Here is a 16141-nt window from a genome sequence, read left to right on the forward strand (position 1 = left end):
ATCTTTATGGTATGTGAATTATATCTCAATGAAGCTGCTAAATATAAAATAGTAGTCAAAATGGCCTCAGTTTTCTAACTGGAGTCTCCTTGTGTGGCAATAGCTTTTACCCAGGACTTCGGTTGGTCACATGAAAGGGGAGCATTCTAACTTGTTCATACCTCCAATGGATTTTGAGACTTCTAAGGCAGATGCCTTCCCTTGTACATATAAGAATCCAGTGACTAAGAATACACTAAATATAGATGATGATAAGCTGATATCTATTTTCCCCTGGAAAAAAGTGGTTCCCCTGCATCTGAGACTTCCCAGAACTGAAAGCATCAAAGAAGCAAGTATCTGAATATTTCCACTGGCAGCTGCCATCCACTACATTTCAGTCAGGGGAGAGTATGCTGCCATAGATCAAATCCCATTTTAACAAACCTTATGCCAGTGGAAATTTCAGTGTAACCAAATATTTTGAAAATCTCAATCATTTAAAGTAATAATATGTAATAAAATGCTAGTATAGTAAGAAATGGGATAGTCTCTTGGAATTGATTATAATGGGGCTGAATTTTAATCATCCTAGAGACAAAAAATGTAAAGAGTGATAGTTTGCAGTATAGTTAGAGATGAGAAACAATAAAATGATGGCAAGTACTAGATGAATAATTTTTAAAATGCTATAGTAATTCAAAATATGCTACTAGCGTCCATTTACAGAGCACTTACTTTGAGCTTGAAAACTTCCCAGGTACTGTAGAGGGAATGCAAAACATCACCTCTACCTGAAGTCCATTATTTAAAAGTTTGGCCAGTTATTCTGAAACTGCTTTCCATTTTTAACAAGTTTACATTCTTAAAAGCCAAAAGTAATGTTTTATTTTCTTCTGTAATAGATGCTGTGCGAGAAGTAAGGAAATATTCCTCAGTTCATACCATTGAGAAGAGTTCTACCAGCAGACCTGATGCATATGAACACACACAGATGAAACTTTTTAGGTCTCAAAGAAATCTTTACATTTCTGGATTTTCTCTATTTTTTTGGCTGTAAGTAAAAAAAAAAATAATAGTAGGAGCACAATTTAAAAACATGATTTTGCTTCACTTTCTCATTTTGTCCACCTTTACTATAGATTTTTTTTTAAGAGAGACAACCTTTTGCTCTGTTGCCGAGGCTGCAGTGCAGTGGTGCCATCATAGCTCACTGTAACTTTAAACTCCCGGGTTCAAGCGATCCTCCCTCTTCAGCCTCTCAAGTTTCTAGGACTACAGGTGCACACCACCATGTAGGGCTAATTTTTAAATTTTTTGTAGAGATGGGGTCTCACTTTGTTGCCCAAACTGGTCTCCAACTCTTGGCCTCAAGTGGTCTGTCCACCGCAGCATCCCAAAGTACTGAGATTACAGGCACAAGTAACTGTACCCAGCCTACTGTAGATTTGTAAATAACATCTTTGTAAAAGAACTCAGATAAAATACCCAAAGAATGAACAGTAGTTAACAGCTTGTAGGTTTGCCAAGCCCATAAGGCCTTGAATGATCAGGCCCCCATCTCTCTGTGGAGCCTTGTCTCATATGTGTTTCTGATGTGTACAATGCATTCCACCCTTACTGACCTTCACCATTTATTCATTCATTCAATCTTGCAACAAATATTGATTGAGTTCTGTAGTGTACCTAACTCTTTCCTATTTTATGGTCTTTACACAAGCTATTCCTTTTGCCAGAACACTTTTCTTCCCTCATTTCCTGGCTGTTATTCATCCATTAGCCTCTTTCTCAAAGGAGCCTTCTGTGGCCATCACTACCCTCAAAGTAGGTAGGTCTTCTCTTATAGGTGCTCAAAGAATATATATATTTCATTTTCTAGTGTCATTCATGGTTGTAATTCAATACTGTTTTAACTTTTGCTTCCCCAAATAGTAGCTAAACCCCTGAGGACATGGACCCTACTGTTTTCCGCTGTGTCTTCGGTGCCTAGCAGAGTGTCTTGACACTTAGCAGTTCTTCAGTAATTGAATGTCTGCTGGGTGCATAATTGAAGATCATAGTCACTACTTCTAACAATGGCAGTTACCCATAAACAGATGTGAATGAGCAGTTCTTCGGCTTGGTTGACCTTATACACTGTTCCTTAAATAGCAGAATTTGAACTGGGCCAAAAAAAGAATTTTCTTACTGGCTCTGCCACACTGTCTGAAATTTTCCTGTTTCTGCTCCTCTAAGTTAAAGCCTTCTACAGGAAAAAAATAAGTACCACTGAACCTTTATTCCAAATGCTGGTTTTCTAACAAAGATTCCAAAGGAATGAAACATGGGCCTGCTTTTACTAAGAGAGTTGAATTCAAAAAAAATAATAATGTGTTCTAACCACCATCTGCATCCACCACACCTATACCTGGGGAGTCATTTGGCAATGACTGTTTTAAAATAGGTTTCTGATGATTGGTCTACTAATACATTATTCTGTTTGTTTGTTTGTTTGTTTGTTTGTTTTTCTTAGAGTGTTGAGACGTCTGGTTACGCTTATTACTCAACTGGCAAAAGAACTGTCAAACAAAGGTGTACTTAAAACTCAAGCAGAAAATACTAACAAGGCTGCCAAAAAATTTTTGGAAGAAAATGAAAAACTAAAACGGGTATTTAGTTTTCTTTGTAAAAATTAAATGTTGTTGGTGTTCCCAAGGAGAAATATATCTGTTTTCAGCATCAAAAAGGTATTTTTATAATTTATAAGCAGAAAATGACAATAATTAACAATATTTTAGGTAATAATTGTTTCAAGAATAGTTTTACTATTCTTTAGACTTGCTTGTTCCCACTAATATTTTTACTATTATTTAGATTTTCTTTTTCTCCATAGTGGATTAATACCATTGGACCTATTTTCTATGATTTATAAAGAAAATAGTATCCTAGGAATATGAATTTTAATTCCTTCATTACCCTTAGTTTACTTTATAATCTAAAGCAAGTCTTTATAACTCTGTTTCCATTTCTTTTTCAGTTAAAGTATTTTTAAGCCTAGATTTTAGTTTTCTTTTAAATGATTGGTTTCTATAAAGCAGAGAAATATCATTTATGCTAGATTCATAATTGCATATAATATTTAACATCTTTAACGTTATTCCTCTATTTTCTGTTCTTTGATCTCATTTCACAGTGGTAAAAACAAAAACACAGTCATCAAAGCTTTGCTATGCGATAGCTAAACTCGAAAGCAGACAGCCTTGTATTTGTAGAACAACTGATCATGTACATATCTTAATTTAAAATTATACACATCATTTTGGAGTAATGATTTGTAACCATCAGAACACTGCTTTTTTCCACTTCAGTTGTTTTCCTCTTATTATTTAGCGCCAAGAAAATGGAAAGTATTATTTTTCTCAGTTAATATAGTTTAATTATAATTAAAAAAAAAAAAAAAAAAAAAAAACTCCTTCCTCAAAATACTTTTGCAACTTTTCTCTTGGGATTGTTTTCAGAGCCAGTTACCCATTCAAGGAAACTTACCAGTTCCTTGACCCTGCAAAATTTATTCTTTTTTGTGTTTTTTTTCCTCTCCTTTGGTTCTATGCTGTTCAGATTCACTGCTTCCTGCATAGCTGTGACCCAATCAGTGGTTCTAGATTATCAGAGGAGGTACAGGTATGCTGGGTTAAAGCCAGTATACAGTGGGGAGAAAGTTTGTGAGCTGGACATCAAAGCAGCTGTCAGTGCCCAAAGTATAATTAATTGACCAATAAAGTGACCAATAAAGGCCACAAGTGAGAATATACAATATAACTTCTATTTCAAGGTACTCATGTTGGTTTTGAAAAATTAGTTAAGGAAAGATAAGCTTGTGAAAACACCCCCTTTGTTTTTTTTTTCCTTCCTTTCTTTGTTTTCCTTCCTTTCTTTCCTCTCTTTCCTTACCTCCCTCCCTCCATCTCTCCCCAGACTGATCTCAAACCTTTAGCCTCAAGCAGTTTTCCCATCTTGGCCTCTAAAAGTGCTGGGATTATAGGCATGTGTCACCACACCCAGCCATACCTCTTCATTCTCTATCAGAAACATATTATCCAGTGGAAACTGGGATTACCTTGAGATTCAAGAGACTTAGGTACTAGTTCCAATGTGTGACCTAGCACAAATCACCTATGTTATGGGCCTCAAAGTTCCTTAGATATAAATAATAGTTAATACTGTGCCAGGTATTGCTTTAGATGCTTCACAGTAAGGTTTTTAACTGTTAATTTTCACAACAGCCCCATGAGTTTCGTATTGTAATTATCTGCATTTTATAGATGAGGAAACAGAGGCACAGAAAGGTTAAGTGACTTGCACAAAATAATTCAGCTAATACATGACAGAACTAAAATTTGAACCCAAGCAGCTTGACTCTAGAATCCACATTCATAACTCCATGATTTTGTGCCCTCAACTCCTATGCTGTCTAGTAAAACAATTTCCACGTGGTACCTATGACCCCTTTATAAAGTTCTTATATGTAGTTAAAGTAATGAATTAATTATGAAAGACCAATTAACTTTTAATTTTACTACTTCAAGTAATAGAGCTTTACTTTGCCCTGATTTAACTTACCAAGGTGGGATAAGATAGATAAGACAATGAACACTTGCATTGTTGTAGCTGGTAGTCATTAAATTTCAGATTTCAGCCCTCTTGGTCTTTCTCCAGCATCAGGCTATACATCATAAATTTAGGCAAGTTTACAGTGCAGTACTGAAAGCTTATTTACAAGACTAACACAAATCCAACTTTTCCAAGTCAATGGCATGAAAATTCAAGTAGTCAGCGAAAACATTCCTGCAACTCAATGATTCTCTTTTAATTTGGGTAATCACTGGAGATTTTATGAACTGAATTCAGTGAAGTGATAGCTGGAGTTGTTTTCAACTTGAAGTAGGCAACAAATTAAAAGAGTTAGAGAATTTTTTTTCTTCTGCTCTTTAGAAAAAAGAAAAAACTTTTTTTTTAATTTGCGAAGATATGGGACTCCTTTAGTTTCAGAATGTACTTCAATCTTCCTATCTCCAAAAAATAGTCCTTGGGATTATATGATATATGCAATCGAGCTTTAATTCCTCCTTCTGACCTGCCTAATCTCTCTTTATGTAGCACAGTAGTACTGTATTTGGTCTTGTGCTACAGTTTTTATGCTCATCTCATCCTTTCTACTACTCGAAAGTAAAGATCATGTTTCTCTCACATTTTTTATCTCTTAATAGCACCTTGCATTGTAAAATATTTGAATGTAGTCATTGCTCAGTAGAACTTTGTGAGTTTTGTTAACTATATTGGCTTACATTAGAAAATAAATCACCCTGCAGTAGAAATGCCTCTCTTATGTCAGTCTGTTTAAAATTCTCCTGAGTTCCTTTTTTACTTGACTATAAAACCTGTCATTATCAAGTTGCTGCCACTGGCCAGGTGCAGGGCTCATGCCTGTAATCTCAGCACTTTTGGAGACTGAGGCGGCAGGATTGCTTGAGGCCAGGAATTCAAGACCAGCCTGGGTAATATAGCAAGATCCCTACTACACACACACACACACACACACTCACACGCACGCACATGCACACATTTTAATTATCCTGGTGTGGTGACAGATGCCTGTAGTCTCATCTATTCAGGAGGCTGAGATGGGAGGATCACTTAAGCCCAGGAGGTCAAGGCTTAAGTGGCTATGGGTTGCCCCACTGTACTCCAGCCTGGGTGAGAGAGTGAGATGCTGTTTCTAATTAAAAAAAAAAAAAAAAGGTTGCTACCTCTTTATTTGGTCTACTGACCCACACCAGTATACATATTCTGTTTTTCAAACACTTTGTCCTTCTTGGTAATTTAAATTCTTTATCACTTCTTTAAGTCAGCTTCTTAGTTCTGATGGTAATTATAGTTTCTGTTCACAATACAGATTATGAAATTTTTACTCCATGATATTTTTATTTTGATCAGTCGTTTTACTATTTGGGTCTTTATTTTTGTTACCTAGAAAAGATAAGGTATAGACATTAACATTTTTAAAGCCAGAAGCAATTTTAAAATATAAAGAGTATTACAAAAGATTAACAGAATAAAAGTAATTTGGAAACTGTTCAATGAAAATTATAATTTTCCAGCTATAGAAATGGGCTTGTCATTTTCCGCTTACCCATCTCCACTCTGATATACTCTTCTCTTACAAATATATCTGTATAAAAACGGGCTGAGTAGACAGCTCTGCAATCAGAACATAAGGGTTTTCTAATTAATATCATCCTCAGAACTGTTTTTTTCCCTTAGATTTACATTTCTCAGTTAATTGACAAAGAAAGACATTATTTATCTAAATACTTTTGAAAACATAATTTTAGTCATAGCAACTAGAAATTCTTTTTATTTTCATTTTAGAGATTTTAGCCATAATAAAAAGAAATCTTTTTTATGTGTTTGCCAAATATTAAGTTTCTGTTAGCAAAAGTACATTGTAGAAAACTATAAAATTCTGAAAAGGACAAGGAATAAATTATAGGCCAGTAATTTTAGATAGGTCACTCAGCTCATTTTCTGTAAGAATGGCTATTGCAATCCAAGCTTATTTCTTCCTATATCTCTCTTTTGCAATAGATTTTGAAAAGCCATGGTAATAATGAAGAACGTGTTTTGGAAGCAGAAAATAAAAAACTAGTAGAAGACCAGGAGAAACTGAAAACTGAATTAAGGAAGACTTCAGATGGTAACTTTGTGTACATGTGAAAAAGTGAAAAGACTAGCATGATATTTTATGCTGTACACTTCACTGTTTTTCCTAAAACAAAACTAATGCCTGCATGTTCTTCTAAGATACCAAGAATGACCTATTTATAAATTCTGGTTCAAATATGAAGATAAAACATTGTGTCAGCCAAGAGAAACATGCTCTGTTATACAGAAAAACATGTAGGTGTTTCAGATCTGTGTTGTAAATACAGATGTTCTTACCTTAGCAAAAGAGCTATGTTCCTAAAAAGTTGTTTATAAATATGTTTTTATAAAATGAATCACATTTTTCCATCATCGTATATTCCTCCTTTCAGAGAAACAATTGCAGGGGAACAGTTTTCCTACAAGAAAAGATACCGTTTATTTCAAGCACTAATGTATCATACCTGTTAGACGTAAGGAAAGCGTTCCTCAAAAGAGACAGGTAGGCACAGAGTAGGCAGCAGTATCTGGGATATCAGCGAAGAATTTCAGTGCCTCATTCCAACATAACATTGCAGTGTAGGCTTGTAGTGGAGCACCCCAACTCCATTTCCCTGAAGGGAGCGATTTCTTCTACATTTAACAACAACAACAAAAAGAAAACGTTTGCTAATCAAAGAACAGAAAAGTAGATACCCCAATTCAGTGTCATTCAAAAAAACTCAGTGTAAGTTTGTGGCTTGAAACTTTGCAGCATTTCTGCATACAACGGATTGTTTGTTTGTGTTGGCCAGATACTGAGAAACCTCACTGCCAGTCAGTGTTAAGGTAATGATCAATGCTGAGACCTTCTCCAGTTTCAAATGTCTCTCACTACTTTAAATTAGAGGTAAATTGGAGACTATTCCGTGCATCAAGGACCTACTTCATATCATGTATAAGTTTAAATCTTCTTCAAGTTTAGGCCTCAGTATAAAAGAAGTTTCCCTGTAATAGAACTTGCTATTGTTGAATATGTATGTTGTTTGGATAGGGTTTACTTCAATCAGGATATATTTGAATTTGAGATGGGAAGCATAAAGATAAAAGCTAACAGAACAAAAATCTGCAGGAGAATATTTATGTGATACAAGACTCTTTAGTCACTTTCCTACTTATCATTTCAAGTGAAAAAAAGAAGATAATTCAGAAGCAGTAAGTTAAAAAATAAATTACCCTTCTAGACAAAGTAGTATATTATATGGTTGGCATAGTATAGCCCAAAATTCAAGAATCTTCTAGTTGGTACTGTTGCCTTTTTGTAATTCCAAAAGATTTAGAACTTGATCAAAAAATTTAAGTGTTTGTATGAAAACGAATTTAGTAGTTACCTACCATTTACAACTGACATTTCAAAAGAGAAACTGGTGTTCTTTTTTAACCCACATAAAATATTGCTGCTAATTCTTTTGAAGAATGAAATGATCTGTTTCCAAAACACAAAAATACTGTTTTCTTTTTTCTGTATCCACCAAGAATCTCTTTTCTTATGTTATAAGCAGGGTGCACAAAAATAAAAGATAGACAGGAGTGGATGTGTGCTACATTTCCACTTTAGTTTCACCTTTGGCCTTTCAAAACTTCCGGCTCTGAGATATTTTGAGCTTTAACTCTTTAAATATGGCATAAGACTAAACTCAATACATGAGCATTTCTTTAAAGGACAAAATCAGATTTTAGAGAAAATGAGTTCTTTGACAATGTAAGCATTGTGTTTATAATCTGATAACAAGTGAAACCAGCTTCTGTGTTTGAAGTGTAGACTGCAGAACTAATTTCAAAGTGAATTTGTGTTGAGGTAAAGGCAGATTTTACCTGTTTGAGTGTGTCCTATTTGGTTCCTGCAAGATGTATAATATTTTATGAACACATTTTATTTACCCAAAGGTTTTTTTAAAAAATAACATTTATAATGACCTTGAGAAGATCAAAGTTGCATTTCTAAAGTAGGTATTTCCTTGGTCATGTTCTGTTGACCTAAACCAGTCAAATTCAGCAAGATAAGAACTAAGAAATTATATCAATTAATAGCACATGATTTGGATGAATAGAGTAGTACAATGCTTTGTGTACAGTACCACTCAAAAATATTCATGGATTTCTAAATTTTGAGGGTGTTAGGTGACAGTATTTAAGAAAGATTTAGAAGGATCTCTTATATTTGAAAATAGAGTAAAAAGCAAAGTAGGGTTTTTTTTTTTTTAAGAGGAAAATAGGGTGTTTTCCATGTGAATTTTCTTATCCTTGGTGTTACTTAAATTTAAGTGAAACATTTTCTCTCAAGTGTTTTAGTGGAAACAAAACATAGATACCAACATTTATTTAAGCTAGTTAGCCCCAAATTAGAAATGTGGCATTCTGAAGGCAGCTACTAAGAACACTCTGTCAATACTGGCAAACACCTTCAGTTTTTAACCTCCAGACTCCTATTTTGACTAGAGTTTGTAAACTTATTACTGGTGCTTCAGTGCAGTAATATCACCTTAGCAATTCAAAAGAGAGTGTGCATATCCCAAAGCACCTAATTTACACTCAGGACTTAGTCAGTTGTAAGGACGTGATCTGTCATTTTAATGACCCATTTAACAGTAACTCTGATGTCTCAATGTATGGAGTAATTGGAAAAGGGCACTGCCATGAAAAATTAGTACCTAAGCTTTGAAGAATTTACAAAGTTCATAAGCTCTCATAAGAGAAATATTTCATTGAGAAACCTTCTGATGTCCAAGGAGATTGACTTTAAAGGTCTCTTCCAAGAAAACTACTTATTTTCATAAATAAATACCTTTCTGTATTCTCTTTTTTTTTTTTTTTTTTTNACCTTCCAGGTTCAAGCGATTCTCCTGCCTCAGCCTCTCAAGTAGCTGGGATTACAGGCATAAGCCCCCATGCCCAGCTAATGTTGTATTTTTAGCAAAGACAGGGTTTCTCCATGTTGGGCAGGCTGGTCTCGAACTCTCAACCCTGGATTATCCGCCCGCCTTGGCCTCCCAAAGTGCTGGGATTATAGGCATGAGCCTTGCACCTAGCCTACCTTCCTTTATTCTTATAACTAGAAATATGTACCATTCAGTCACTACATACATCCAAGCAATGATAAAAGTAAATATGGTTTAAAAAGTGATTGAGCTGTATGTGGAAATGTCTGTTCTTCATTCTTTTGGGAGCAGGAATACATATAGATATTAAAAACATGCCATATATTAAAAGGAATTCTTAGGGCTGCCAATCTTATAGTAAAGGTTGAATAGTGGCGTATATCTCCTACAAAAAGAAAAGAAAAAACAGTAACTGGGGGAAATTTCCTGACCATGCCTTTCTTCTCTCGGTTTCAGGCTTTCCTTTGTTTCTTGTTTGTTTCATCAGCAATTTTTTTTTTTTTTTTGGAGACAGTCTCACTGTCGCCCAGGATGGAATGGAGTGGTGCAGTCATGACCTACTGCAACCTCAAACTCCTGGGTCAAGTGATCCTCCTGCCTCACGCTTCTGAGTAGCTGGGACTACACAAGTACACCACCATGCCCAGCTGCTATTTTTTTTTATTTTTTGTAGAGACAGGATCTTGCTTTGCTACTTAGTCTGGTCTCGAACTTCTGGTTTCAACCCCTTCCTCCTCAGCCCTCCAATAATGCTGGGATTACATGCATGAACTGCTGTGCCTGGGCCTCAGCAATTTTTAAAAGAACTTTTCAAGTAATTGATTCATTGTAAAGTCATTTAATGTGGAGCATAATTAACACTTTCCTTAAAAAGTATACCTCTTGAGGATAAAGCAAACTTAAAATAAATTTCTTAAAGCATATACTAACAAATCAGAAGCTGAGTGTAAAGACCTATTATGGGTACCTGTATTAGCAGCCTATAGTAAAGATAGTACATTTGAACCAGGAAACAGAACCTTCTAGTCCCCACTTAAAATATTGATAATTGAGCTCTCTTCACAGATAAATGCTTTTATATCACCTTGACTTACCTTGAACAAAGCTAAAATTACCTTTTACAGACCAACTTCAGTATCCTTGAAGATATTCAGTTTTTTTACCTTTTATTGCCAGTTAACATAGAGACTAGAGAGTGAAAAATAGTTGAAGTGCTTTCCAAGAGAAATTGGAGATCAAAACAAAATAAAAAATTACAGGGGAATTGCTATTCTATATACCCAGAACACTAAATGCCTGCCTCTTGAATGTTAAGAATAAGTCATATATTTTGTGCATAAATTTGAAACTATAGGGTTTCTAGTTTCTTACAAATGAACCACGTATTCATCTAAAAATAAATTCTCAAAGTTCGCCCTAAGCATGTTTTACAGTTGTGAGTTTTTGTGGACATGAACTCGGTTATCTTTTACCTACAGTTATATCAAATTATTTTAACATCGTTAATGCTTAAAAACGGTTTGCTGGTTTTGGTCATAGATTTTTTTTTTTTTTTTTTTTTTTTTTTTTTTTTTTTTTTTTTTTTTTTTTTTTTTTTTTTTTTTTTTTTTTTTCTTTTTATGAGCTTTTGTGATTTAAATAAGAAAAAAATATTTTTTCTTATCTGCTTACATGTCTGGAAGTTTTGCTTCTTTGACATCTTTGTCCCTTCCTGTATCAACTGAAAAAAAAAAACCCTCCACATTAAGAAAGAATAGTATAGTTTATTTGAGGATTTGCCAATAGGCAATATGTAATTAATAGTATTTTAAGTATTTAAAGCAAGTAAAATCCATGACCTGTCCTTTTAGTTAGGTAAATAAAGGATTTATTAGTTCATCTCTGTGTTATCTTCACATGTTGATCTTATTGTCAAAACAGAAAAGAAGGCTTTGCTTGGTACAAACTACTTTTTTGGACTAATATGTAATGGTGATATTTCATCCTGTTTGGTTCCATTACATTCCCATTTAGTTGTGATGTTTCTTTTTCCTGTGAGCTTCTTACCTGTTATCAAGGCCTGTACTCATAAAATAAGCTATGTGTCTTTCAGTGACCGGGGGAATAGTTATAGAGAAGATATTAAGACAGAAATTCAAAGATACCTTATATATTATTCATAGTACTAGCAAATATAACGATGTCTATAGGGAAAAGCTTTTATAATCTCTACAGAGGGACATTAAATCAAGAGAAAACAGTTTCTTCTCAGAAGAGCTTATAGCCCAGATGGTGAACCAAACATATGTACATAAAGCGATTCATTTCCTCCTCAGTGTGAAACATGGGCTAGTCTACCAAAAACATGAGTGGAGAGTGCTAAATGCATATTGAATAAAGGAATGTTCCAGGTGATAAAGATGTAGTCAAGTACAATTCTCTAAATGTGTTTATGGACATTTATGGCAGAAAAATGAATAAAATGGTACTAATGTTGTGAGTGAGAAGAGGAAAGCAAAAAGTAGTCTGGTCTGTTAGAAGTTGATCTGATACACTAGGTGCAGTGAATGATTATGCTATATGGCTGAGGGGTCAATTGATAGAGCCCCTAAGAGATCGAAGGAGATGATTACTTTGAATGACTTGGTGTTCTTTTCTACTGTCTTATTCCATACCTAGATATGCATGTTTACTAAAATCCTTCATGGTAAATACTTTTCTAATAATATCAGCTTAGAGCAGGTTCATGTTTATTGCCATGTGAGGTACAAAAATTAAACTGGATAACTGTAGTCTTAAAACACTTTCAATTAGGAAAAAATAATGCACCAAACTATTAATAGTGGTTTCCTTTAGCATGTGCAACAACTGACTTTTTCTTGGAGTTTAAATTATTTTCTACTATGAATTCTTTTGCTTAATGAAAAAGATAGCTTTTTATTGTAAAAAAAAATTTTTTTAATGTTTTTTAAAAAACCTTTTCCAAATACCCAGGTAATCTGGGGCAGTAGCTTTTTGGCTTGAATTATCTAATTAATTGGCTCTAGTCCAACTTTACTTTGTGGGTAGACCCTAATTATTAGAAGCTGTTCATATAACTTATGCTAAGTCATATGAATTACATTGCAAAATCTGAGGATACACTGGGTAATCTTGGTGAAGTCATTGATTCTTTTTAGGCCATAGTTTTCTCTTTTGTAAAATGAGGGACTGAACTAGTTAACCTTTAATGTCTATTATATAGCTCCAAATAATGTAATTAAGCGAAAATAACCATGAAGAACTTTTTTCATTGTTGGCTTTTTGACCCTTAAAATTATACTTCCTTTTTATGAGAAAAAAACTTTTCACAGTAACTTCTCTAGGTAATTAATTAAACCATATTCTTCACATCTGAAGAATGTTTCATGCAATCTTAGTATCTTTAGGACAGGACCTGGCAGGTTTTATGCATCTGTTAGCTCATAACACAAGTGTGTTATGCGAAATGGGGCCACTAGTCTTCAATGTTTAACTCCCTTATGTAGAGCACTGGGAGAAGAGAGGGTATGCCAGTAAACAGAACCAATTCTCATTAGTGTTAGAGTGTGGCCGTTTGTTTAGAACATTTGTTAGAACTATTGATATGGAATAATAAAACTTTGCAGAAGAAGAGAAATGGTTTAAGAAATTCGCATGTTCCTTTCATTATAATAAAAAATGGGACTAGCTCTCTAGAGGTCTTCCCAGCTCTGAGAGCCTTTGTTATAAAAGGGACTGTTTATCTGGAGCACTTTTACTTTTTTTTTACATTTTATCAAAGTTTTACATATACACACTTTTTAAAGTAAAATAGTAACACAAGGCTTATAATGAAAAAGAGCAGTCTCCTGAGGCCCTGTCCTCAGAAGCAACTACATTCAACTCCTTTAGAAATGTCCTCTGAGGCTGGCGGGATGGTTCAAGCCTATAATCCCAGGACTTCGAGAGGCCAAGGCAGCTAGATCATTTCAGGTCAGGAGTTTAAGACCAGCCTGGCCAATGTGGTAAAACTCCGTCTATACTAAAAATACAAAAATTAGCTGGGTGGCAGTGGTGCGCGCCTGTAATCACTACTACTCGGGAAGCTGAGGCAAAAGAATCTCTTGAGCCTGGGAGGCAGAGGTTGTGGTTAGCCGAGATCATGCCACTGCATTCCAGTCTGGGCGACAGAGTAAGACCCTGTCTCAAAAAAGAAAAAGAAATGTCCCCTGATATGTGCCTCCAGGTTTCTAAATGCAGTGTTTAGGTAGCTTTTTTTTTTTTTGATCTTTCAGTATGGGACATTATCTTTAACTTTGTTATAGGGAAGACAAGGACTTAGATCTCTTATCTCACCCAGTTTCCCTCCCAGCTCCTCATACTTCCCATCCCCCACCATCCTTTCCATTTAATTTAAATATATTATTTAAATGCTATTAAATATATTTAAATATATCCTTTCAACTTAAATATATTATAGCTTTTACTATATCATATTATTACAGCTATGTACTCATCATCATTATGAGGATTCCCTTTGCCTCTTTCCTGTATTAATACCTTCTTTCCTGGATTCCATGTTTTCTACTTTTGTATAGGTTTTGAAAGTCACAGAGGCTATGTGCCAATTTTCATCACATTGTATCAAGTGTACATATTATTACATGATTTATCACTTTTGATGTTGACCTTGATCACCTGGCTAAAATAGTGCTTGTCTAGTTTCTGAACTGTAAAATTACTCTTTTCCTTTTTTTCCATGCTGTAATCTTTGGAAGGAAGTCACTATTCACAGCCCATACTTCGAATGGGGATCAGTGTGCAGATGAATGTACTAAAAAAAGAAAAAAAAAGATGGAAAGTTATGCTCAACCTCCTTGAAAGTAGAGTATCTTTGTAAATTATTTGGAATTCTTCTGTACAGATTTGTCTATTCTATACCATTTGTTTATGTCAGTATGGACTCATGGATATTTGTTTTATAATTTGGGTTATAATTTAATACTAATTTATTGTTCAGGCTGTCTAGGTTTTGTCGTTGGGAGCTCTTTCATTTGGCTCCTGTGTCCCTTTGACACATTTCCATTTTTGGTTGTTTTTGTTTTTTTCATTTTTGGAGCACTTTCTTGTTGGTGTTACAAGATACTCCAGGCTTATCTTGCACATTTCCTGCCCCATTCTTAGAATCAGTGTTTAGGGTTGTTTTTTGTTTTAATTGAGCTAGATTCTGTGGTACTTTTTATTTATATTTTGTTTTTGATACTGAAATAGTGTGAGATATTTGTAACATGAGTATATTTTCATCAAAATGGTCTGTTTGCCTTGTTTCAGCTATCCTGAGTATTTTGGTTTTTGATTGAAGGTGTTTTTATCTTGTTTCAACCAAGATTCCCATCAAGTGACTAAAGTAACACTTTGTATTATTCATCTGACATTTATCATTTCCAAGTGAACTGTTGACACACAAGTGAATTTTTTAAATGCTTAAAGCTTACACTTTTCATTTATTCGTTCTTTCATTACTTCAAGGAGCATATTTTAGTCATTTACCAATACTAGGCAATATGCTGGGTACTCAGACAGACAGATAAGACACAGCTCTGTTTCTTGACTAGTCCACAATATAGTAAAGGCATAAGTTCAATACAAGCTGTGGTGAAGCTTGAGTTGTAGTAGAAGCCAACACTGGAGCTCAAGGACACTTTCTTGACATTTTAAAGGATGATATTTATTAGCCAGATGAAATGGAAGGAGATAAACAAGATGTTATAACAAGAAAGAGCAGCATGTAACTAGAGGCATTTTTGAGGTACTACAAGGAGCTCACTTGTAGTACCAGCAACTGGAGCATAAAATAAGATGAAAACAGTGGATAGAGTTGAGCAGTAGGCCTAGAAGCCATCCTGAAGGGCCTCATGTGCCATGTTTGTATATTAACATTTCAGGGCGCTCTTAGAGAGCTTTTAGTCCTGAGAGCAATCACTTTGACAGTAGTATGGACAATGAATTAAAGTGGCTGGGCAACTACGTGAGAAATCCACTTAATAATCTAATCTAGAAATGAGAATAGTGGTCACAGAGCTGAAGTGGAATGGATGGATTGTAGGGCTGCAAAGGAAGTAAATCAGCAAACTTTATCAACAGGTGGATGTGAGGTTAAAAGAGATGAGGTGTTGATTGGAGTAATGAATAAAACGTAAACCTTTACCTGCACATACCTGACAATATAGGCATGTACCAAAAAATGATAATATAATTAAACCACAATTTATGTCCTTATGGAACAGAAGTTTGTTTGTCTACTTTCCAAGTATCTTGGAAGCATTACTGTAGATTAACAGTCCAATAAGTGATCATTGGCAACGGAATAGTACATGTGAGGATTAACTACTGAATAGCTCCAGTGTATCACACTCTTTTTTTTTTTCCCAATTTATTTATTTTATTGCATTTTAGGTTTTGGGGTACATGTGAAGAACATGCCAAACTGTCGCATAGGTACACACGTGGCAGTGTGATTTGCTGCCTTCCTCCCTATCACCTACATCTGCATTTCTCCCCTTGCTATCTCTCCCCAGCTCCCC

The 16141-nt window shown here is 34.8% G+C and overlaps 1 protein-coding gene and 1 non-coding gene across 4 annotated transcripts in view; both read left to right on the forward strand.

Moving 5' to 3' along the window:
- The window catches only part of BCAP29 (B cell receptor associated protein 29), a 46320-nt gene that overhangs the window by 12778 nt on the left and 17401 nt on the right, over positions 1 to 16141 (forward strand). For all 3 annotated transcript variants that reach the window (XM_037745110.1, XM_017546823.2, XM_037745109.1), the window contains exons 4-6: positions 885 to 1035; positions 2492 to 2627; positions 6604 to 6712. In XM_037745110.1, coding sequence (XP_037601038.1) covers positions 885 to 1035; positions 2492 to 2627; positions 6604 to 6712 — 396 coding nt within the window. The remainder of the gene's footprint in view (positions 1 to 884; positions 1036 to 2491; positions 2628 to 6603; positions 6713 to 16141) is intronic.
- LOC119473902 lies at positions 9829 to 9971 on the forward strand. The gene has a single exon (XR_005203158.1). It is a non-coding gene; the product is annotated as a small nucleolar RNA U109 (small nucleolar RNA).

This window comes from Cebus imitator, unplaced genomic scaffold, assembly GCF_001604975.1.
Source record: "Cebus imitator isolate Cc_AM_T3 unplaced genomic scaffold, Cebus_imitator-1.0 Scaffold192, whole genome shotgun sequence".
In the NCBI taxonomy this organism is placed as follows: Eukaryota; Metazoa; Chordata; class Mammalia; order Primates; family Cebidae; genus Cebus; species Cebus imitator.